The sequence below is a fragment of the Carassius carassius genome, chromosome 6, assembly GCF_963082965.1.
Source record: "Carassius carassius chromosome 6, fCarCar2.1, whole genome shotgun sequence".
In the NCBI taxonomy this organism is placed as follows: Eukaryota; Metazoa; Chordata; class Actinopteri; order Cypriniformes; family Cyprinidae; genus Carassius; species Carassius carassius.
The window spans coordinates 24,592,390-24,615,695 of NC_081760.1; the positions used below are offsets into that span (position 1 = coordinate 24,592,390).

Sequence of the window (23,306 nt, forward strand, 5' to 3'; positions counted from 1 at the left end):
GCAGTTCAGCTAATGTTCGCGTTAGTTATGAATGAATCGTCCAATTTAAAAATAATACATTATGCTGAGCAGGGATGGACACATTTGAAAACACACAATTTAAATAACATGCACTTACCTTTTTTTTTTGTGACTTATTTTTTTTTTTTTATTAACAATTATTTTTGTGTACAACATTCCCAAGAACCGCCCAAGATAACAAATATACATATATTTTAAAAGATAAAGGTATGTTCAGGTATGTTAAAGGTATGTACTCTGGAAAACAATGAATCAAAATCCTTAATATAGCTGTTTTAGTTGTCTGATAGATTAGCAATGAAGTCCATCCAAAACTGTATCGTTTTCCCAGGGGCACCAAGAATCCTTGCAGTAGTACATTCCAGACGAGTAATGTCCAACAGATAAGATCTCCATATGCACCTAACCGGTATGGATGGTTCCATCCATAACTTTAGGATTGCTTTTTTAGCCGCAGTAAGGGCAGCGGTCAAAATCCTCCTTTGACTGAGAGACAATGACAACCTCGAATCGTCCAGCAACAGGAAAAGCAATGGTTCCTTCTGAATCTCAGTGTTCATTAAGACCGACAGCTCTGTCTGCACCAGTGACCAAAACGATGTAACCCGAGGACAAAACCAAAACATATGTATATACGTGCCATGATTAGAACTCTCACATAGGTGGCAAAATGGATTTTGCCTTCTTTTCATTTTAAACAATAGGCATGGAGTCGTATATGCCTTATGAATGAGTTTGAAATGAATCGTTTGGTGAGCTGGATTTTTAGAGCAGGCAAAACAATTTTTCCAAACAACAGTGTCCCAATCAATTGTCATGTTGAGTTCCTTTTCCCAGAAGTTCTCAATCGGCATTTTTGAATATTGCTGTACCACCATCTGTTCAATAATCCTACTAACACTTCCTTTAGAGCCCATATTGGAGTCTATCCATTTTAACATAGGATGAGGAGTCAATTTAGCCGACCAAGGCACCCCAAAGGTTTTCAATGCAGATCTTAAACCTAAGTATAATGGGAATGAGGATCTTGGAACAGAAAACTCATCTTGTAGGACCTGAAAGGACTTAAGCCCATCAGCATTGTATAAATCCTTAAGGGTGAATATGCCGGAATCCATCCAGGGCTTAAAGATAAATGTCTTTTTTGCCATACAAAGATTAGTATTATGCCAAATAGGGGTGGATTTGCAATATTTAACTGAAGCTCCCATACTCTTTTCTGCTGCTTTCCAAATTTTGATAGATTGCCTAATAATTGGGCCAAATCGTGACATCATTGACCTAGATAATCCTGTAAAGGGTAAATCCTGTAGGCGCAGTGGATATATGATATTATTTTCTATTGCTCTCCAAGGTACATGTGATTCTGTATCCGCCCATGTCCTAAGTGGTCTCATCTGATATGCTAAATAATAGGATTGAAAATCTGGTAAAGATAGTACACCATGTGGTTTTAATCGGTGCATAAATTTCAGTCGAATTCTAGGACGTTTGTTATTCCATATAAATTTTGTCACTATCGAATTAAGTACTTTAAAATAGTCAGTAGAAGGCGCCAGAGGCAAGGTTGAAAATAAAAAGCCTAGTCTTGGGAGTATATTCATTTTAACTGTAGCAATACGGCCATGGACAGCCAAACAGAGAGGGGTCCAACATTGAAGATCCTTTTTTATGTTATCCAGAAGGGACTGATAATTCCATTTAGCAATGCGAGGTAACGATGAAAAGATTTTAATTCCAAGATATGTAAACTGGTCAGCAATTGGAATTAAGGTATCAAGAGTCTGAATCTCTAATTTAGCTGTTGTATTAAGGGGCATAAAGACAGACTTATTCCAATTAATTTTATAGCCGGATAATTTTCCAAAAGTATTGAATAGATGTAGGCATTCCTTGATTGACTCTTTAATATTTGACATATATAGTAAACTATCATCTGCATAAAGTGAAATTTTATGAGAGGTGTTCACACAGGTAATTGGAGATATTAAAGCACATTGTCTGATTGCTTGAGCCAGATAAGCTCTAATCTCTCTAATGATAAATTAAAAAGCAGAGGTGATAATGGACAACCTTGTCGAGTACCTCTACCAAGATAAAACAGAGCGGAGATAAGAGAACCGGTGAGAATTTTAGCTGAACATTGCGAATAGATGGTTTTAACGGCTCGTTGAAAGAAAGGGCCAAAACCGAAATGCTCCAAAACTGACCATAAAAAATTCCACTCAATTCGATCGAAGGCTTTCTCTGCATCCAGAGAAAGGATTGCAGAGGAAGTCGGGTAATTGTCAGATTGTTCAATGACATGAAACAGTCTACGTATGTTATCTGCTGCAAATCTCCACATCATAAAACCGGTTTGATCACCCCCAATCAAATCTCCAACACACCTGTTTAATCTTAGAGCTAGTACTTTTGCCATCAATTTCGAGTCGGTGGATAGAAGACTAATTGGTCTATAACTGGAACATTCTAGTGGGTCCTTCTCCTTCTTCAGTATTAAAGTTATTAAAGCTGTGGTTTGGTCTCTGTGCAAAGCTCCCTTCTCTAAGGCAAAATTGAATGAGTCAAGAATTAAGGGTGCAACTAAATCCCAAATTGATTTCAATAATTCCGGGGGAATTCCATCTAGTCCCGGAGCCTTATTATTGTTTAAAGAATCTAGAGCGGATTTTAATTCCTCAATTGTCAGAGGACTGTCTAATATTTCCCGCTGAGTGTCATTTAGTTTGGGGAGAGTTATTGAATTAAGGAATGAGCTTATATGTATTGGTGTGGATCTGGATTCTGAAGTATATAGCTGTTTGTAGTATTGTTCAAATACACTGTTCACCTTTTCAGGTTGGGTGTATACCGAGCCTTCTTGTCTAATAGCTGATATGTTGGCCTTAGCTTCGTTCCCTTTCAACCTCCAGGCCAACAATTTTGACGAACATTCTCCGTGGAAATAATAAGATTGTCTGGTACGGTGTATGATAAATTCAGCTCTGTGAGAATAAATAGATTGTAATTCCGTTTTGTAAGCTTTAAGTTCTTTAGCTCTAGACTCACAAAACCTTTCCTTTAATTCTTTCTCTATCAGATCAATTTGTTTTTCCAGTTCAGTTTTGCGATTCTCTCTACATTTTTTTATATAGGCAGAAAAGCTTATACATCTACCCCTTATAAAACATTTAGTGGTTTCCCACAGTATTTGAGGATTTGAGGCTGAATCTCTATTTATTTGTAGGAAATTCACCAGGGAGTTACGTAGATCAGTCACAAATGCATCATTTTGTAACAGAGAAGTGTTAAATCTCCATCGATTGTTTGTGGCTCTCAGTGAAATTGGGGTTAGTGATGTCACTAAAGGAGAATGATCTGATATGATAATAGGGAGAATATCAACTTTCGCTATATGAGGTGTAAGAGATGGAGATGTAAGGATATAATCGATTCTAGAATAACTTTTGTGACGTGCTGAGAAAAATGTATAATCCTTGGTGCCATCATTTTGTAGCCGCCAGACATCATTTAAATTAGCCTGAAGCAAAAAGTCCTTAAAGTATTGAGAGATCGGTGCATCGTATTTAGAAAATTGGGATCTATCCAATTGAGTATCTAGCACAGTATTGAAGTCTCCTCCAATCACCAATTGACATTCTTCCAAACTCATTACCAAACTTAATAGTTCCTGAAAGAAAGAGGTATCCCATTCTGTAGGAGCGTATACAGACATAAAGGCATATTTAACATTGTTTAGGGTCCCAACTGCATAAGCAATTCGGCCTGCAGAGTCTCCTCCCGAGCTTAAAATTTTAAAAGTCGTATTGCGCCTGGAAACAATCAATACCCCTTTAGTTTTATTAGCAGCAGAAGAAGAGGAGATCAGTTTAAAATACTTATTTTGAAAGCGATGTACATCTACTGCTTTTAAATGAGATTCTTGTATAAAAGCGATGGTTATCTTTTTGCCTCTAAGATAGTCTAAACATTTAGTTCGTTTAATGGGGCTATTTAATCCGTTAACATTCCAAGATATAATGTTTATAGCCATATATTTTTTAAAAGATAAATTCCAAATCTAAACTGAGAAGGGATGGGAAGACCATAATATAATCCCCCGGAAAAATTAAAGCAGAAGTTAAAGAAGTTAGCATACATACCTAACTTAAACGGGCATTCTTGGGTATAGAACATAGTAACAAAAACAAGAACATGAACAAAAGTAACATGGGCAGCAAGCAAAGAGTTAGAACACACTCTTCTATCTACCCTCGAGGTCTTTATACTGGGGTATATGACCACCATTGCAAGGACGGTTCGTTCCTCCATGCCCAACCCGAACTAGAAACGGATGAGAAAGAATCAAGTATTCCGGATAGGGATCTCCATGAGGTTTGCAGGGACATCCTCCTCAGACTCAGATTCTGGAAGTAAGATTGCTGTAGTTTTCAGAGAAACTCTTTCAGCGGAATACATTTCAGTGATGAATTTCTCAATCTCCTCTGGCGTCTGGAAGAGGGATGACTTTCCTCCGTGATTAACTTTCACCGTCGCAGGGTAAAGCAGGAAGGATGATATCCCTTTTTGGGTCAGTTTCTTTCTCGCCGAGGTCATTTCTCTTCTTTTAGTCGCCGTGTGTGTACTGTAGTCCGGAAAAAAAGCAGTGGTGTTCCTTGATGAAGAATTTGACCAACTCCCCGAGCTCCGTTAAGAATAGCATTTCGATCTTGATAACGAAGCATCTTGAAGATGATCGTGCGATGAGATGACTTTGTATGTGTTCCGTTGTAAATACGATGAGCTCTCTCAATCTCCAATTCCTTACCAGCAAGAGAAGGGATCCATTTTGGTAGATGGTTTTGAATGAATCTTACAGGGTCATCTCCTTCCATGCCTTCTTTTAGACCCACCAAGCGGATGTTTGACTGACGATTTTTGTCCTCCAGTTTAGCCAATTTCTCTTGTAAATCGCCGACTGCCATCTTAACCTCACTCGTCTCTTTTTTCGCGTGACGGAGAGCGGTTTGCTTGTGGTCAAATTGATTCCTTATTCGACGAACGTCCTCTTCCAAAGTGCCGAGTCTGTCGATAATAGGCGCGAGTTCTTCCTTAAACAACTCTCTGATAAGTCCGAATTGTGTCTTTAATTCCTCGACAACAATGGCGCGGATATCTTCCCCCTGCTCGTCCCTGAGGTCCTTAATTCGCTTTTTCTCAGGAGAAAACTTCGTCATTTGACGTTTTGACATGTTGTATCACTTCAACGTTGATGATTCGGTTAAAATGCGATCAGATATGGAGAATATCTCTGAGAAATTGTTAAATAACGAATGTCGAGTCGGAGAGCAGACGAACTACACCGCCATTACCTTCAGTGGGTCACGTGCCTCCCGTATGCACTTACCTTTTTGAAATGAAGGAGACGTCAAATCGGCCAATTCAAAAAGTGGCGCTCAAACTCAAACTGGGGCGATGTCACGTGACATGAGTAATCTGATTGGTTGATCAATTTTACCTTAAGCACTGCCCTTGTTGACCCAGGAACGCGTCTAACTCAGCAGAATCAGGACGTGCGTTACAGCGCACTTCATAGATGAAGAGTGGCGATTGCGTTCGTTTGCCCTTACTGTGAGTCAGACCACAGAGCGCCACTTTGCAGAGGCATGCGCTGAACATTTTTTGGAATTCGCCAAAGAATGGAAAGTGGAGCAAAAGTTAACAACACTGGGGACGGACAGTGCTCGGAACATGACAGCACCTGCCCTGCACGGCCCACAGCACCTTTGAGCACCTGCCCTGCACGGCCCACAGTGTGCAAAGAACAATCATGGTGTCTCTTCGCGACTGTGGATTCGACAGTCTTCTGGCCAATTGTCGCAAGATTGTTGGGCACTTTAAGCACAGTCCATCAAATGCTCAGGAATTAGCAGAACAGCAAGTTGCACTTGGACAGAAGCAAGAAACACTTGTAGGACGTAGCGACCAGATGGAATTCTACCCTAGAGATGGTCAAGCGGATCCAGAGAAACCACTCGTCACTGTCCACCACTTTGGCTCAGCAAAACAGCAAAATTGTCATGTTCACTGCACAAGAGCTCGCTAAACTGCAAAAGCTGGAGGAACTACTTGAGCCTTGCAGGTTAGTTAATATTATGCTAGTATCTCTCTGCTATGTTTGTTTTACTCCTCTCTCTCTCTCTCTCTCTCTCTCTCTCTCTCTGTGTGTGTGTGTGTGTGTGTGTGTAATGTATGTGTGATAGGGGATGTTCTATTACTCTCTCTCTGTGTGTGTGTGTGTGTGATAGGGGATGCTCTATTACTGTCTCTCTCTCTCTCTCTCTCTCTCTCTCTCTCTCTGTGTGTGTGTGTGGGTGTGTGGGTGTGATAGGGGATGCTCTATTACTCTCTGTGTGTGTGTGTGTGTGTGTGTGTGTTTGTGTGTGATAGGGAATGCTCTATTACTCTCTCTCTGTGTGTGTGTGTGTGTGTGTGATAGGGGATGCTCTATTACTCTCTCTCTCTCTCTCTCTCTCTCTCTCTCTCTCTCTCTCTCTCTGTGTGTGTGATAGGGGATGCTCTATTACTCTCTCTCTCTCTCTGTGTGTGTGTGTGTGTGTGTATATGTGTATGTGTGTGATAGGGGATGCTCTATTACTCTGTGTGTGTGTGTGTGTGTGTATGTATGTATGTGTATGTGTGTGATAGGGGATGCTCTATTACTCTCTCTCTCTCTCTCTCTGTGTGTGTGTGTGTGTAATTTATTACAATTTACTGACATATCTCAAACATTTCCACTGCAGAAATGTGACTGAACTCCTGGGGGGAGCAATACATCTCCTGTTCAGTGGTGTTACCAGAATTGTGCCACCTGTTCAGAGTTATGAAGCCATCAGATGATGATCCGGTCTATCTGTTGAGGTTCAAGAAGGTGTTTACCACAGACCTAGCTAAACGTAAGGAAAGCACCAACCTCACATGGCTGAAGATCGCTACTGCCCTGGACCCCAGGTTTAAGGACCTGAAGTGTCTTCCCAAAGACGAAAGGAATGAGGTGTGGAAATCAATAATCAACCTGGTAAAGGAAGAGAGGCTGGCACAACAACCATCTGCAGATACAACAGGAAAACAGCCACCGAAGAAGAGCAGGATGTCAGTTTTCTTGCTTGGTTCATCTGATTCAGATTCAGAAGATGAAGAGTCCATAGACAACTCCCTGGACCGCTACAAATCAGAACCCGAAATTGACATGGACCAGTGTCCACTGCAGTGGTGGTCAATGAGAGCAGGAGCACATGTCCTGCTGGCTGGCATTGCACGCAAGTACCTGTCAACACCTGCAACCACAGTGCCTTGTGAGATGTTGTTCTCACTCTCAGGCCACATTGTCCAGAAAAAGAGAGCTGCTTTGTCCCCTGATAATGTAAACTGACTGGTCTGTCTCAGTTGCTGGCTTAATGTAAAAGAGTAGGCAAAATCTTTGGGTGAAAAAAAATAAACATTCTCCTTTTGTTATTCATATTGCAAAGACTTATGTTCCTTTTTGAAATTCAACTGGCACTTAAATTTTTTTTTTTAAATATATTGTTGGTGCATAAAGAAATTATTTATTTTGGCCAATTGGCTTAAGTTCTAAACTGATCTAGACTTTTTGATGACCTTGATGGTTTTAATATTCAACTTTCACTTTGTTTATAATGTTGCTGCACACATTTTATTTGATGGGAACAGCTACTCTGTGGTTCTGTGGAGAGTCTGTTTACAGTTCAAATGTCATTAAAATGTTATGTCATTAAAAACTTTGTGTTGTTTAATTTAATTAGGTGATTCTACATGTAAATATTGATGATAACAAGCTTGGGGGAAAACACAATTGCAATTAATTACAGAAAATGTGCAATTAATTAGTTAATTTTTTTTTATCGATTCCAAGCCCTAATATATATATATATATATATTTTTTTTTTTTTCTCTCTTACAATTAAAATATTTCACATTTAATCTTTCATGCTGTCACGGAGCTTTCTGGTGACATGACAAAGAAAGATGATTCTTATTGGTCATCTTGTGTGCATTTGAAGATTTGGTTCACAGAAAGTTTGACTTTGTAGATAGAACCTTTTTGTTTTCTTATTAAAAAGTCGTCCCCTTGGAATTATTAGGTTCTATCTGCATTCCAAGTAGTTCTGAGATATTGAGCTTCAAAGTTTTTGCATTCCATTCAATTGTGTAGATAGAACCTTATTGTTTTTTAAATAAAAATCCCATAATATATTCAACTTAAAAAAATCTAAATCTAAAAAATCTATCACATAATGTAAATAAGTTGTCACAGAATAACAATATGGGAATAACTCAATTTTGACAAAAATGTCAGATAGAACCTTATAATTCCAAGGGGGCGAAGTCCTAAAATTATTATGTGCCCATTAAGTGAAGTTAGAAATAACATAATTAAGAGTTGGAAGCACATGAATGGCAGAACGAAGCCATATTTACAGATGGGAAACTAGTGATTCTAAATGACACAAGTTGCGGTATGGGTGCGATGATTTAAAACATTGTGGAAACACTGATCTATAGATGTTATATTTATATCATTAAAAGGAAAGTATTTTGCAAGATTGATCGTACATACTGTATTTCAATAATTTGTAGTTAAACACATACAAAGTTAATAATTCGGTTTTCAGTTCATGTAGGCCTAACGTTTAGTTTCGATTTGTATAAAATAGCTTTTTATAAGTATAATATAAATAATTTTCACGATTTTAAATTCAGATGTAGCTACGAGGTAATTGAACATAATTCTTTTTTGTTTACATCTTGAATGTGTGAGACATGTAATAATGAATTCTTGACTTGATTCATACTTAATTCATACTTGAGGTATGAGCTTTCCAGATGCACTTAATAATTCATTATACACTCACCGGCCACTTTATTAGGTATACCTGTTCAATTGCTTAGTAACACAAATTGCTAATCAGCCAATCACATGGCAGCAACTCAATGCATTTAGCCATCTAGATGTGGTGAAGACAACTTGCTGAAGTTCATATCAAACATCAGAATGGAGAAGAAAGGGGATTTAAGTGACTTTGAACGTGGAATGGTTGTTGGTGCCAGGCGAGCTGGTCTGAGTATTTCAAAAACTACTGATCTACTGGGATTTTCATGCACAACCTATCTCTATGGTTTACAGAGAAGAAAAGAGAAAATATCCAGTGACCGGCAGTTGTGTGGACGAAAATGCCTTGTTGATGTCAGAGGAGAATGGGCAGAGATGATAGAAAGGAAACTGTAACACAAATAACTCATTACAACCAAGGTATGCAGAATACCATCTCTGAATGCACAACACGTTGAACCCTGAAGCAGATGGGCTACAGCAGCAGAAGACCACACCAGGTGCAGCTACTGTCAGCTAAGAGCAGGAAAAGGAGGCTACAATTCACAGGCTCACCAAAACCATAGAAGATTGTAAAAATGTTGCCTGGTCTGATGAGTCTCGATTTCTGCTGCGACATTCAGATGGTAGCGTCAGAATTTGGCGTAAAGAACATGAAAGCATGGATCCACCCTGCCTTATCTCAACGGTTCAGGCTGCTGCTGGTGGTGTAATGGTTTGGGGGATATTTTCTTGGCACACTTTTGGGCCCCCTAGTACCAGTTGAGCATTGTTTAAATGCCACAGCCTACCTGAGTATTGTAGCTGACCATTGTCCATCCCTTTATGACTACAGTGTACCCATCTTCTGATGACTACTTCCAGCAGGATAATGCACCATGTCACAAAGGTCAAATCATCTCAGACTGGTTTCTTGAAAATGACATTGAGTTCACTTTCCTCAAATGGCCTCCACAGTCACCAGAACTCGATCCAATAGAGCAGCTTTGGGATGTGGTGAAACAGAAGATTAACATCATGGATGTGCAGCTGACAAATCTGCAGGAACTGTGTAACGCTATCATGTCAATATGGACCAAAATCTCTGAGGAATGTTTCCAACACCTTGTTGAATCTATGCCACGAATAATTTAGGCAGATCGGAAGGCTAAGAGGAGTCCAGTGAACTTGTTATTACTTGCACTACTGTCTGTTTATCCAGAAACACTGAGTAATCCATTTGCACACTGAAATATTTTCTATGCACTTTACTGTCCATTGCACTAGTGTAAATGTATAGGGCGTCGTTTGTAAAGCGGCTTATGCTGAAAATTGCAGCAACATTTTGTCACATTTAGCTTCAAACAATGTAAAAAAAAACCGGTATGAATTTTTTTGACGGTCACTTTTTAGCACATTAACAACAATATTTGTCAACTAAGAGATATTTTAAATAGTTAAATATAAATATTAAATGTTAAACCTAAATGTTAAATGTTAAATCTAATTGCTAAATCTAAATGTTAAATCTAAATGTTAAATCTAAATATAAATATAAAATCTAAATGTTAAATATAAATCTAAATGTTAAATATAAATCTAAATGTTAAATCTAAATGTTAAATTTAAATCTAAATGTTAAATCTAAATGTTTAATATAAATCTAAATATAAATGTTAAATCTAAATATTAAATCTAAACGTTTATTCTAAATCTAAATGTTGAATCTAAATGTTTCGGGTGAAACTAAATATTTAGCTAATATGCAAATTCAAAATGTCGGAAGTGCCAAATTAAAAGCTCGATGAGGTCAGTGTCTGTGCATCGTGTCAAATAAGTAACGAATAAAAACCATCTCATCCGAGGAAATTGACTCTTGGACATGGATTATCGTGATAATGACTACCGTATTTTCCGGACTATAAGTCGCACTTTTTTCATAGTTTGGCTGGTCCTGTGACTTATTTATCAAAATTAATTTGACATGAACCAAGAGAAAACATGACCGTCTACAGCCGCAAGAGGGCGCTCTATGCTGCTCAATGCTCCTGTAGCCTAGAGAAGGGTCTGTCTGCAGACTGCAAGACAGGGGCCTAACTTGAAGTGGGCGTAACTTGACGAAAGAGGCGTAACTTGAAGTTATCCAAATCACACAGAACCACACGAGATGTCAAAACGAGATTTTGTCGGGCTGCGTTCGAAAGCGCATACCCTTTAATTAGGCACTTAATTTCAATACGAACTAATTTAACAAGTGATAAAAGAATACATACTCTACAGCCTGAATGCTTATTTGTGTATGAAGCATTAATGCGATTTGGATATCATCATCCGCTGTTGATCATGTAATCTACAAAGTTAAAACGAGCGTAAAAACGTAAAAGATATGAGTGACAGGTTTAATGAATGTATTTGTAAGTATTTTGATAATGAAGATTGTAGTATAGCCAATACTGTTAATTTAAGTTTTTATATTTTTAACTACACTAATGTGATTTTTTTATAGACTTAGAAAACCCAAAATCGTTATCTCTAGAATAATTTTTCAATTATTTTATGTGATTTTTATTTTCTTGTATAGGATCTCATATGATGCTTTTGATGGGACAGTGTGGCAGGGGGGGCGTGGTTTAGCGAAGTCTGCAGCGGGAGAGAGAATCAGGAGACGAGCGGTAAGTGAGTGGTTTGGGCAGAAATTATCATCACCTGCTTCTTGTTCCAGTAATTGGCGTGGAGAGAGTATAAAACGCCAGGGGAGACGGAAGCAAGTGAGAGAGAGACGGCCTGCTGACCCGAACCGGAACCGAAAACCGGAAGGAGTAAATCGAAAGTGCTGTGACAGCGTGTCAGAATAGAAGTCACCATTTGGTGTTTGCAAAAATTGAGTTATTTTTCTGTAAAAATAAATACGTCAGCAGTCCAGCCGACCCCTTTGTCCTCTTCCTTGCTCACACGAACTTACTACACTGGTGCCGAAACCCGGGAAGGAAGAAGGACCGCCGCCGCCATGCAAAGCCTGTCCTCCACGCCGCTTGCGGACGTCATCGCTTCCCTCGCGGTCCTGCATCGCAAACAACACCAGGCCCGAAGTGACCAAGGGCACTTCGTGAGTCCCAGGGCCCCGGAGGGGACAGTGCTTCCGTTTCTCCGCTCTCTCCGCGCCAATTCTCCAATCCACTCCCTGCCACTGGGGCGGCGGGTAGGTCTGGGCTGGCCTGTTGGCGTTGCGGGGTGATGGAGGCGGGGACAATGATCCGGGTCCCGGACGTCCCACAGGTCACCCCCGGTCAGGCTGGCGAGTACCAAATACCTGTGAGTATCAAGGGGGTTACATATCCGGCCTTGGTGGATTCAGGATGCAACCAAACCTCAATCCATCAAAGCCTGATTCAACCGGGGGCATTGGATACAAGCCGCGTGGTTAAGGTGCGGTCTGTACACGGGGATGTGGTGGAGTATCCGGCCGTCCCAATGGGCTAGTTGCATATCTCCGCCATCTTGGATCTTCGGTCTAGCGAGTGTGTGCATAGATATTTCCGGTTTTGCGGGTCGTGTTATTTACTACAGAAAATGGTGTTTTACACAAGGTGTTTGCAAGATCTGCCAAATATTACTATTAACGATGTCCACCGCATCATTCAAGCCTCCTCTTCTGCACCAAGAAGTAAGCATGAGAAGGGGTTTAAAATGTATGTATCCAGTTACATCGATAACTACGAAGGTAAGTGAACACTGCAGAAATAAAACTGGTAAATAGTTAGTCTAGATAACTGCAACAGCCAGTTATATAGATATTAGTCTAAATAACTAGCTAGGTAATTTCACTAATTACACAGTGTTTTAGTCTGAAAGTGCTAACGATGTCATGACATTGTTCTTAGTATCAAACAAAGATCACACAGGAAGAGTGAGCGTCAGGGCTACTTGCTACAGATCTATGAAGAAAAATGAGAAACCACACAACCTTAGAGTCAGTTAAATGTCTCAGCTGTGTTCTGGGGTTTTTATGAGCCTTATCCTAGAGTCTGTATAGCTATATATTCTTGTTAAGGAACCTGTTCATACACTGGAAATCTAAATCAACTAGCTAAATGACGGTAATGTTAGCTCCTGAAACATGTTTCTAACATAAGCAAGGAAGATAGTTTATAGGTTTCATTTAACTGTAGCACTAAAATCTCTGATAGTGCAACTTTGCCAGAATTCAAAATATTAATTTAGCTCTCATGGAAACCCCGAATGTGGTTGTGACGGCTAATGTTCTCTGTTCAGAGTAGTTTGTTCAGCCTGAACTTGTTCAGTGTTCATTGTTTTACAAACATTTTTAAATATTTGCCTGGTTTCACAGAAAAGGCTTAAGCCTATTCCCAGACTAAAATTCATGTTTCATCTGTCTTAACTGAAAGCAATTTGCAGACATATCTTAAAATATGTCAGTGCCATTGTTTTTGTCAGGGTTCTGTCACTCCTGTCTAGTGTTATTCATGGTTTTGTGACAGAGCCCTGATACTCTCCTCATGTCATTGTTTTCATGTGAGTGCGCGGCTTTGTTTTTACTGGCTGCGTGCCGTCTCGTGTGAACACGCGGTTTATGAGCTTGCTCATTAGCTGCGTGTTTGTGTCTATTCAAGCACATGGCTAGTGATTGGTTTGCTGGCCATGTGCTTGTGTTTTTTTTGTTTTGTGTGAGCACATTGCGTTTGTCTTAGTTCCTATGTGCCATGTGCTCTCGTCAATTGTCTTGACCCCACCCATCTTGTTACCTGATTATTGATGTAATTTTCCCCACATGTGTTCCCTCGTTATCCTCCTCATTAGCTCCCTATTTATTGTCCTTGTGTTTGCAGTCTGGTTGCTAGTTCGTCGTCAAACGTTTGTCTGTGCACATCGTGTCTTGCCTTGCCTTGCCTTGCCTTGCCTTGCCAGTCAAGTTTAGTCTGTTTTCCCCTACGGGGTAGTTTTTGTTTGTTTATTTTATTATTACTACTATTAAAGAGCCCTTCTCTCTGCATCATTGAGTCCTCGCCTCATCCCTCTACCCAAACCCTGACAGTTTTGTCTCAAGATGCACCTCAATAATTGTTTTTTTTCCCCTCTGTAAGGCACATTTATAAAAAATACTTAATTTTTTTAATTTAACTGAGGTTTAGACCTGGCTTAATCTAAGCCCTGTCTGTGAATCTAGGCCACTAAGCAAGAGCTAGATGAGACCGTAACTACTTGGACAAGGCTCAGTCTGCTTTCATGACCATTTAACACATTCTGATCAGCCACTTCTCAACTTGCTCATCTTTGGTTTTGTTCTGCAAATAATTTGAGATGACATCTTGTCATTGTATAACTGTAACGTGACAATAAATAAATGTTTGTTTTTTGAAGATCGTCTTTGTGGATTTATCCCCTGTTGAGATGTGCAATGCTGAGTGTTCATGTGTGGCTGGAACAGCACTGTGCAATCATACTGTTGCACTTCTTTACCAAACTGCGCACTATTCCCAACTGAACCTTACTGCAGTCCCCCCCGTTCTGAGTTGCACTGAGACAGAACAACGCTGGCACAAGCCAAGAACTATGGTAAGCCTCTGATCATTAAAAACGAAACTTTGTAACTTTTCATTAGACATATTTCATATTAATTTAATAATTCTCATGGTGTGAACCCAGGCAGAGTCGGTGATATGGTGGTAGTATCTAGCAAGCCAAAGCAGAGGACTGTTGCTGATGGTGTAAGGTAAGGGGGTGCTGTGTATCACATTTTGGAGGAATTAGAAAATTTGTTTTCAACAAATTATATTTTGCAGAATTTGAAACTTACAGTGTGTTTATATAGTACAGGGACATCTTATATGCTAAAGGATCAATTGAATTTTCATTCCTTAAAATGTAATTCATTGCTGCTTCAATCGCTTTTTTTTTATATATACATATATATATATATATATATATATATATATATATATATATAAATCCTTTCTTCACAGGAGCACACTTTACAAAGCAGTGCAAGGAGATTTGCCTGATCAAGACGTGCTTAAAGTGTCAGAAATTTACAAGGACTTTTCAACAGACATTGCACTAGGGCTTGGCGATATATCGAATATAAGCGATAATATCGGAATAATTTTGACGACGATGTACAATTTGAATATATCGGGAATATCGAATATTTCAAATTCAAGCATACTTTCCCAAAAGAACGTGCCGAATGTCCAAAAAAGGAACCTGTAACTGCTGACTGCTCTACGCCCCTCTACTACGAGAGCTTTAATGATAGCGGTTGCCAGATAACAAGAGTTTAAATCTCCGAATCAGACCTCCACTGTTACAAGGATACATTTTCTGCCCGGTGTTTGCTTATTTTAAGCAATCTGGCAACCATGCGCACGTGCTCACTCCTCATTGCGGAAGAGCCGCTGACGATAATCTGAAAACACTAACAAGCTGGAATTGAGCGATCTAATGCCTGGTTCACACGGGACGATTTTAAAATTGTCGGCCGATTTTCCAAACCTGAGAGACCCCACACACGGCGATAAAAAATCACGGGTCTAACAGTGTTGGTCATACAGTGTGTGTGGTGTGCAGCCACACGGCAAAATCAACACATCACACACGAACCAATTTGACTCCCAAGCATTCCCAGGTCAGATGGGAAATCTCGCAAAATCCCTCGAGATCTAACGTGACTTCAGAGTAAACAATCATGGCGGCTGAAGAGGATGCAGTGGCCATAGTTTGTCCTTTGTTTGTAACCGAAAAAAAACATAAGAAAAAAAAGAAAAGGCGATTGTCAAAGAAGAGGGAGACAAAGTCCTCCATCTCCGACGTCCACCGGACTTTCTGGTGCGCCATGCCGCCGGCTGTTTTGATTTTGTTTCCCGGTACTTCCTCGCCGCCTAGTCACCTCGCTTTCTGATTGGCTACACGCCACAGTCCACAGGCTGCGTGATCGTTTGTCCTCGGTGGACACCACACACGAGAAGAAATCGGGCCAAATAAATCCAACATGTTGGATATCCCCGATTTGAGATCGGAGCGGTCCCAACGTCCTTCCGAGCAGAGGAGAGCAGTCTTAACACACCACACACGGCAGGAATATCTGATCAGATTATTTTACGATAATCGGAGCATCCTTAAAATGTCGGAAGGTGTCAATCGGGGCTAAAATCGGCCTAATTATCCTGCCGTGTGAACCAGCCTTAATGAAAGCGTCGTTCAGCCGATCTGTGTTCTGTCGTGAGATCTCAACTGTATTGTTTGCGTTTGTGATCGCAAAATAAATGCACTTACTCGACCGCTGATGTTTGAATAGAGAAACATAGGCTATGGCCATTTGGAATTACTATTGGGGAATTTCACTGATATGTTTACCAGTTTCCAAAATATAGACAGAGAAAATGCAAACGTCTTTGGTATTCATTTATATATATTTATATATAAGAAATAGCCATGTGCTTCAGCAACTAGCTCCCCATCTAAGAGGGTTTTTAGTGTCAGTAGGAACATAGTTTCATGCCACAGAGCTTCTCTTAAAACCACAGACAGTTGACAGACTTGTGTTTTTAGCTTAAAAAAATTAAAATAAAATACTTATCCCAGTTGCATAGTTTAAATTGTGAACTGCATGCACTAAAAAGTTGACAGAATGCACTTTCTGTAACTGTTACTTAATTTGCACTGCTTCAGTTACATATAGGCCTACATGTATTCATTTAATAAAAAGCAGTAAGTGATCTCTTGGTCTAGATTTTTTAACTGCTTAAATTAGCTGTTTAATCTAAATGTTTTTTTTTATGGGCAAAAGAAAATCATGTTTCATTTTTTATTATTTAAATGCAAATGCAAACATATCGAGATATATATCGAATATCGTAAAAAATTTGACAATATCGAGATATCATTTTTTTTTGTATATCGCCCAGCCCTACATTGCACCACTCATTACTACCTTGTCTATAAATGCTGACGTCGCACTAGTTGATTCTGCTCTTGGAAAAGTCCAAGAAGGCAGCCCCATCTCCTTTCACCATCCAGTGCCAGTGAGCCGGACAGTAATTTACCACCCAGATTCCCCTCCTCCACCACTCCTACCTTTAGATGGTTACAGGCTTGAGCCCACCAGCTGCCAGTTTGTTTGCAGTCACAACAGCAACTACATCTGCAATCACTGGAGACTACGTTGGACATGGCCAGGAGAATAGAAGCTGCCACAAGGAAACAGAATGACTCTGTGGAGTGGTACAGAGTTAGAAAGCCACGGATCACCTCTTCGCGCTTCAGGGAGGTGTGCCATGTCCGCGGCCAGAGCTCCTCAGAACACCTTGCTGAACGAATTCGGATCGGAACAGCACAAACAGCAGCAATGAAAAGGGGCCTAGCACTGGAGCCTGTAGCAATTCAGGAGTATTGCAGAACAAAAAACACAAATGTCTGGCCTTGTGGGTTTGTCATCCACCCAGATGTCCCCTGGTTAGGGTCATCACCTGATGGTGTCATTTTTGACCCAACTGAAAGACCACCATTTGGCCTGCTTGAAATAAAGTGCCCAAACGCAAAAAGCTATGTTGATTGCAGCTATTTAAAGTTACACAGTGGTACCATGCAACTAAAATCACAGCACAGCTACTACTGGCAGGTCCAAGGCCAGCTCTTGATTACTGGAATGGTGTGGTGTGACTTTGTTGTTTTTGCAGAGGATGACATGGTAATTCAGAGAATATATCAAGACAATGAAGTAGCCAGAATCATTAGAGAGAAAGGAGATTACTTCTTTTTTTATTTTTACATGTGAGTATTACACAGGTAATTGTACAGTACATCATTGAACATTAGTTGTTTTAGTCACATGTACAGTCACTTTTGAATAGTCGAACTATGAAAAATGTAAATACTTTGGAGATTTCTTAATGACATTAAAAATTTCATATTATATTACAAAGTTTTGAAGTGTTGCATTTTCATTTAAGGTGCAGGGTAGTTTTTGAATACACATGGATTATACAGGTTCATTAGAAAGTCAATTAATTCTGAGATGTTAATGTACAATTGGAGAGCTACTGTCCTGCTTATTTCAGCTCCAACCCCAATCAAACACCTGAAGCAGCTAATTAAGGTGTTCACAGTTACTTGAAATTTAAAGGCAGGTGTGTTTGATTTGGGTTGGAGCTGAAGTCTGCAGGAAAGTACCTCTCCAGGAGCAGGGCCAAACACTCCTGTTTCCGTTTAAGGAAGCTGAATGTAAAATAAAAGTTAATATGAGGGTTTAAAGGACAAGTTGGCAATTTTCAAACAGCTCTATTTTGTTAGAATGTTCATTTACATACTGTTAAATCTCTCTTCTAGTTAGCTGCATAAGACACCCAATGAACATTCTAGCAATACAAAGCTGATTTAAAATGAGCATATGTATCTTTTCAACACTAGCATTACCTTTTCTTGTGACATTCAGCATTTAACTGGCCATGACTTCACCAGCGGTCCATTCTGGTAGTTGACCAGAAAGCAAGCTACACTAAACAGCTGGTCAATGCTGCCACATATTGACAATGGTATGGGTTTGTCAAACAGTTTGTTCTCCTTCACCCTCCGGATGCATCTCTCAACATGTACTCGCAGCCGGGCAATGGATTGGGTCTGTTGGACATCCTGCCTGGACATCTGGGAATTTCTTTGACAGATATGCAGGTCGGTAAACCTTGCAAAGAACGAGCTCATCTACCAAAAAGCCCTTGTCAACCATAATGGCCATGCCTGGTGTGAGGCATTTAATAATTCCTGAAAGTTTGAAAATCTCCCGGTCACTCATAGAGCCTGCATGCAGCACTGAAACAAAAGTAATGGCACCATGTGGTGCAATGCCAATCATCGCCTTCAATGTACTGTGTGATTTGTAATTCGAAAACACCTCACTCTGAAGTAGTAGAGAGGATGGTGTTTGGCAGTACAATTCAGTGCAGTCCAGCACCACTTGAGTGTCAGGGAAGTCTGCAAACTCTGGTGGTAAGAGAGCTCTGACGACTTCTTTTGGTATCCACAGGCGAATTGAACCAAGTAGATTGTACAGAAAGTGTGTCCAAGTCACAATGATTCGGCTAGCTGTGGTGCGATGAACACCAAAGCGCTCTGCTAGATCCCGGAGAGGCAGACCCACAGACAAGTGCATCAGAAAAAGCAACAGCTCATCTATTGGTGCAAGTTTCTGTGAAAAATTAATAAAGAGAGTTTAGATACATATTCATTTGTGATTACACTGTACCACTAAACCTTATTGTAAATTATTTACTATTTACTTACATACCGTTGTTTTTTTTTGGGTCAGCTCATCGAAGCTGTCAGAGGCAGCCTTTGCCATGGTAATTCGCACCATCCTACTTTTTGCAGCAGGCTCCACCAATTTCCAATAGGGCAAGAAATGCTTGTAAGAAGCAAACCTAAGAACAATATTATTATAAGACAAGGTTAATTATCATTAAAATAATGACATGTATATTCCTTCCATTCTATTGAGATAACTGTTTTTTTATTAGTGTGCATGTTTGTGACAGGATTGTGTGAGTAAGAGACAGTGAGTGTGTGTGCGTGCAGAGAGCGAGTGTGTGTACAAGGGGGTTGTTTGTGTGACAGAGAGTGTGTGTGTCCGCGTGCACGTGCAGAGCGAGAGAGTGTGTATGAGAGGATTGTTTGTAACAGTGTGTGTGTGTGTGTCCACGTGCGCGAGCAGAGAGAGAGTGTGCATTAGAGGATTGTTTGCGTGCAAAGAGAGATGGTGTCTATCTCTCATACACATTTTAATAGAAGATAAGAGCTATAAACGCAGACTCACGGTAATAGATAAAAAGGACAATATATAGAGAAAACATGAATGTTATGCTATTCTAACAACATTACCAACCTGGTGTAAAAACGAATATTGTCGTCAGATCCAGCGATGCGGTGTAAACCAAAACGGGACTGTAACTGTACAGTTTCCAACTGATATTGTAGATCTTCCAATTTCCTCTTCAATTCGTCATAACTCATTGCCATTTCACCTGCCATTACTGATGTTGCTGGAGTGACAGGGTAGTCATGATCAGGTGCCGTTTGTGGTTCACTCATCTCAGATTCAGGCGGAGACGTCTCTTCTGGGACGGAGCATCTTGGTCGACGATCCCAAACATTCTCTCTCGGTGTGGGAAGAGTATAGTGGTTCCACGCAAAAAGAGAGGGAATAACTCCCCTTTTAAGTTTTCTCAGTCCCCCAGGCGTCAAAACAAAATTAGCTCTAAGGAAATGAACACTACACACTCTAGTAGTTTTTGTAGGACTGAAGTGATCCTTACGGATTTTCGTTAACCACTGAGCACGAACTTCAGCGTCAACAGGGAAAGAATGAAAGCTTGTCGCGCTGTTGTACCGAGACGAATTGGTGCACTAAGGTACACAGCAATGTAGGGAAGATGTTCTCTCCTGTCGCTGATAAACGACTTTATTCTTTTTTATTTTAAACATGCTTATTTTTGCTAACGAAGACACAGATCTTCACTTCTTTCCTCACAGTTCTATACGACCGGAAATAAGTATGCACACACTTGCGCCCCGGAAGTTAAAGGGCGCCATCTTGTGCAACTAGCCCATTATGATTCAATTCTGGGGACAAAAGCATAGTGTGGAGGTGGCGGTTAGTCCCTACCTCCGGCATCCGATAATTTTGGGAACGAATTGGCCCGCGTTTACGGTTTATTTGGGGTCGTTATGTGCGGATGCCTCTTGGGGAAATAATTTTTCAACTGTTCCTGTTTGAAATTTCAACAGGTCCGCGCCATCGATGGCCAGTCTCTCCAACTTGCCCTCCCACTCTCCTATCCGTATTTTGCCATTTTAAAAGACCGGTTGTATCGCGTGACCCAAGACACTCGGACAAAAGTGAATACAACCCAGTTGTTAATTCCAAAGGGCCGCAGGGAAATGCTTTTACATGCGGCTCATTCTAATCCTATGGCGGGCCATTTGGGACAGGCCGCAACACTAAATTGCCTCATGACCCGTTTCTTTTGGCCGGGCATTCATGACAGCGTGCGCAGGTGGTGCGCGTCTTGTTCGGAATGTCAGTTGGTGAACCCACCGGCCGCCCCAAAAGCGCCTTTGCGCCCTCTTCCCTTAATGCAGGTCCCCTTCGAAAGAATTGGAATGGACCTCATCGGGCCATTAGAGCGATCAGCACGAGGACATCGCTTTGCATTAGTCATAGTTGATTATGCAACACGATATCCTGAAGCGGTGGCCCTCCGCAACATTTCCGCTAAAAGTGTTGCGGATGCCCTGTTTCGTCTTATCTCCCGGGTCGGGGTTCCAAAAGAAATCCTCACCGATCAGGGCACGGCGCTTATGTCACGTACGCTACGCGAACTGTACGGATTGTTGGGCATTAAATCGATTCGAACTATCGTCTATCACCCACAAACTGACGGCCTGGTCGAACGATTTAATCGCACTCTTAAATCCATGATCCGTAAGTTCGTTCACGAAGACGCCAAAAATTGGGATAGGTGGCTAGAGCCCTTGTTATTCGCTGTGCGAGAGGTCCCACAAGCCTCCACGGGGTTTTCCCCCTTCGAGCTTCTCTATGGGCGCCAGCCACAGGGGGTGCTCGACGTACTGAGAGAAACTTGGGAGGAGGGGCCATCTCAGGGCAAAAACGAAATTCAATATGTGCTGGACTTGAGAACAAAACTCCACACATTGGGGCGGCTATCAATGGAGAATTTGTTACAAGACCAGGACCGCCAGAGCCAGCTGTATAACAGGGGAACTAGGTTACACAAATTTGCACTGGGAGAGAAAGTACTTGTATTACTCCCAACGTCGAGCTCTAAATTAATGGCTAAGTGGCAGGGACCATTTGAGGTCGCACGACAAGTCGGAGATCTCGATTATGAGGTAATACGGTCCGATAGGAACGGGTCCCGTCAAATCTACCACCTCAACCTCCTTAAAAAATGGAATGAGGCAGAATCAGTGATGTTGACAACGGTGATTGGGGGGGAGGATGATCTCGGTCCAGAGGCGAATATCAAGCCACAATCCCTCGCCCTGGCTCCAGGTGGAGATCACCTCTCGCTGTCCCAACTCACTAATTTAACGAAATTACAGGCAGAGTTTGCCGACGTTTTCTCGCCCCTACCGGGCTGTACTAACCTGATTCAGCACCATATCGAGACCGAGCCGGGCGTGGTAGTTCGCAGCCGGCCGTATCGTTTACCTGAGCACAAGAAAAAAGTAGTTCAGGCTGAATTAGGCGCTATGCTTGACATGGGGGTAATAGAAGAATCCAACAGTAACTGGGCAAGCCCGATAGTTTTAGTTCCGAAAACGGACGGCTCAGTCCGGTTCTGTGTGGATTATCGCAAGGTGAATGCTGTATCAAAATTCGACGCGTATCCAATGCCGCGGGTTGACGAGTTGCTTGATCGGCTAGGCACGGCTCGCTTTTATTCGACATTGGACTTAACAAAGGGCTATTGGCAGATCCCCTTGTCTCCATTATCCAGAGAAAAAACAGCCTTCACAACGCCGTTTGGTTTACACCAATTTGTTACCCTTCCGTTTGGCTTGTTCGGGGCACCTGCTACCTTTCAGCGCCTCATGGATAAGAATCTGCGGCCCCATGCTGCATATGCGGCTGCCTATGATGACTCCCCGGCCTGAGTCGGGAGGTGGGGGTATGTGGCAGGGGGGCGTGGTTTAGCGAAGTCTGCAGCGGGAGAGAGAATCAGGAGACGAGCGGTAAGTGCGGGGTTTGGGCAGAAATTATCATCACCTGTTTCTTGTTCCAGTAATTGGCGTGGAGAGAGTATAAAACGCCAGGGGAGACGGAAGCAAGTGAGAGAGAGACGGACTGCTGACCCGAACCGGAACCGAAACCGGAAGGAGTAAATCGAAAGTGCTGTGACAGCGTGTCAGAATAGAAGTCACCATTTGGTGTTTGCAAAAATTGAGTTATTTTTCTGTTAAATAAATACGTCAGCAGTGCAGCCGACCCCTTTGTCCTCTTCCTTGCCCACACGAACTTACTACAGACAGTTAGGTCCTAGAGATGTGGTGATAACAGCTGCGCAGAGGGGGCCCAATTAGATTTTTTTGTCATGGGGCCCAAAATTCCTGGCAGCGCCCTTGCGAAGATCTCACCTTTGGAGAAGACTGAAGATTTTATACTCTAAAAATGTAAGTATTACTACTCAAAAATGAAGATTACCCCATAATGAATTGCATCCTTTGCCCACCCCAACACTTACATGCAATAATAATGATAAACGCCAACCAATAATTATACATTTTTTGTTTTGTTGTTTTTGATTTTTTTGATTGTTGTTTTTTTTTGGGTCAGCTCATCGAAGCTGTCAGAGGCAGCCTTTGCCCTGGTAATTCGCACCAT

General features: G+C 41.2%; 1 protein-coding gene and 1 long non-coding RNA gene across 2 annotated transcripts; one reads left to right on the forward strand and one right to left on the reverse strand.

The window, feature by feature from the left end:
• The first annotated feature begins 12,468 nt into the window (after window positions 1-12,468).
• LOC132141936 (uncharacterized) lies at window positions 12,469-14,966 on the forward strand. The gene is made up of 3 exons (XR_009433973.1): window positions 12,469-12,614; window positions 14,273-14,624; window positions 14,875-14,966. It is a non-coding gene; the product is annotated as an uncharacterized LOC132141936 (long non-coding RNA).
• Window positions 14,967-18,491: 3,525 nt separating this feature from the next.
• LOC132141937 (uncharacterized) lies at window positions 18,492-19,573 on the reverse strand. Its single transcript, XM_059551582.1, has 2 exons — window positions 19,191-19,573; window positions 18,492-19,091 (listed from the first exon to the last, which is right to left on the reverse strand). Exons 1-2 carry the CDS (start codon window positions 19,257-19,259, stop codon window positions 18,492-18,494), a joined length of 669 nt encoding a protein of 222 aa, XP_059407565.1. The 5' UTR covers window positions 19,260-19,573.
• Between the last annotated feature and the right edge of the window lie 3,733 nt (window positions 19,574-23,306).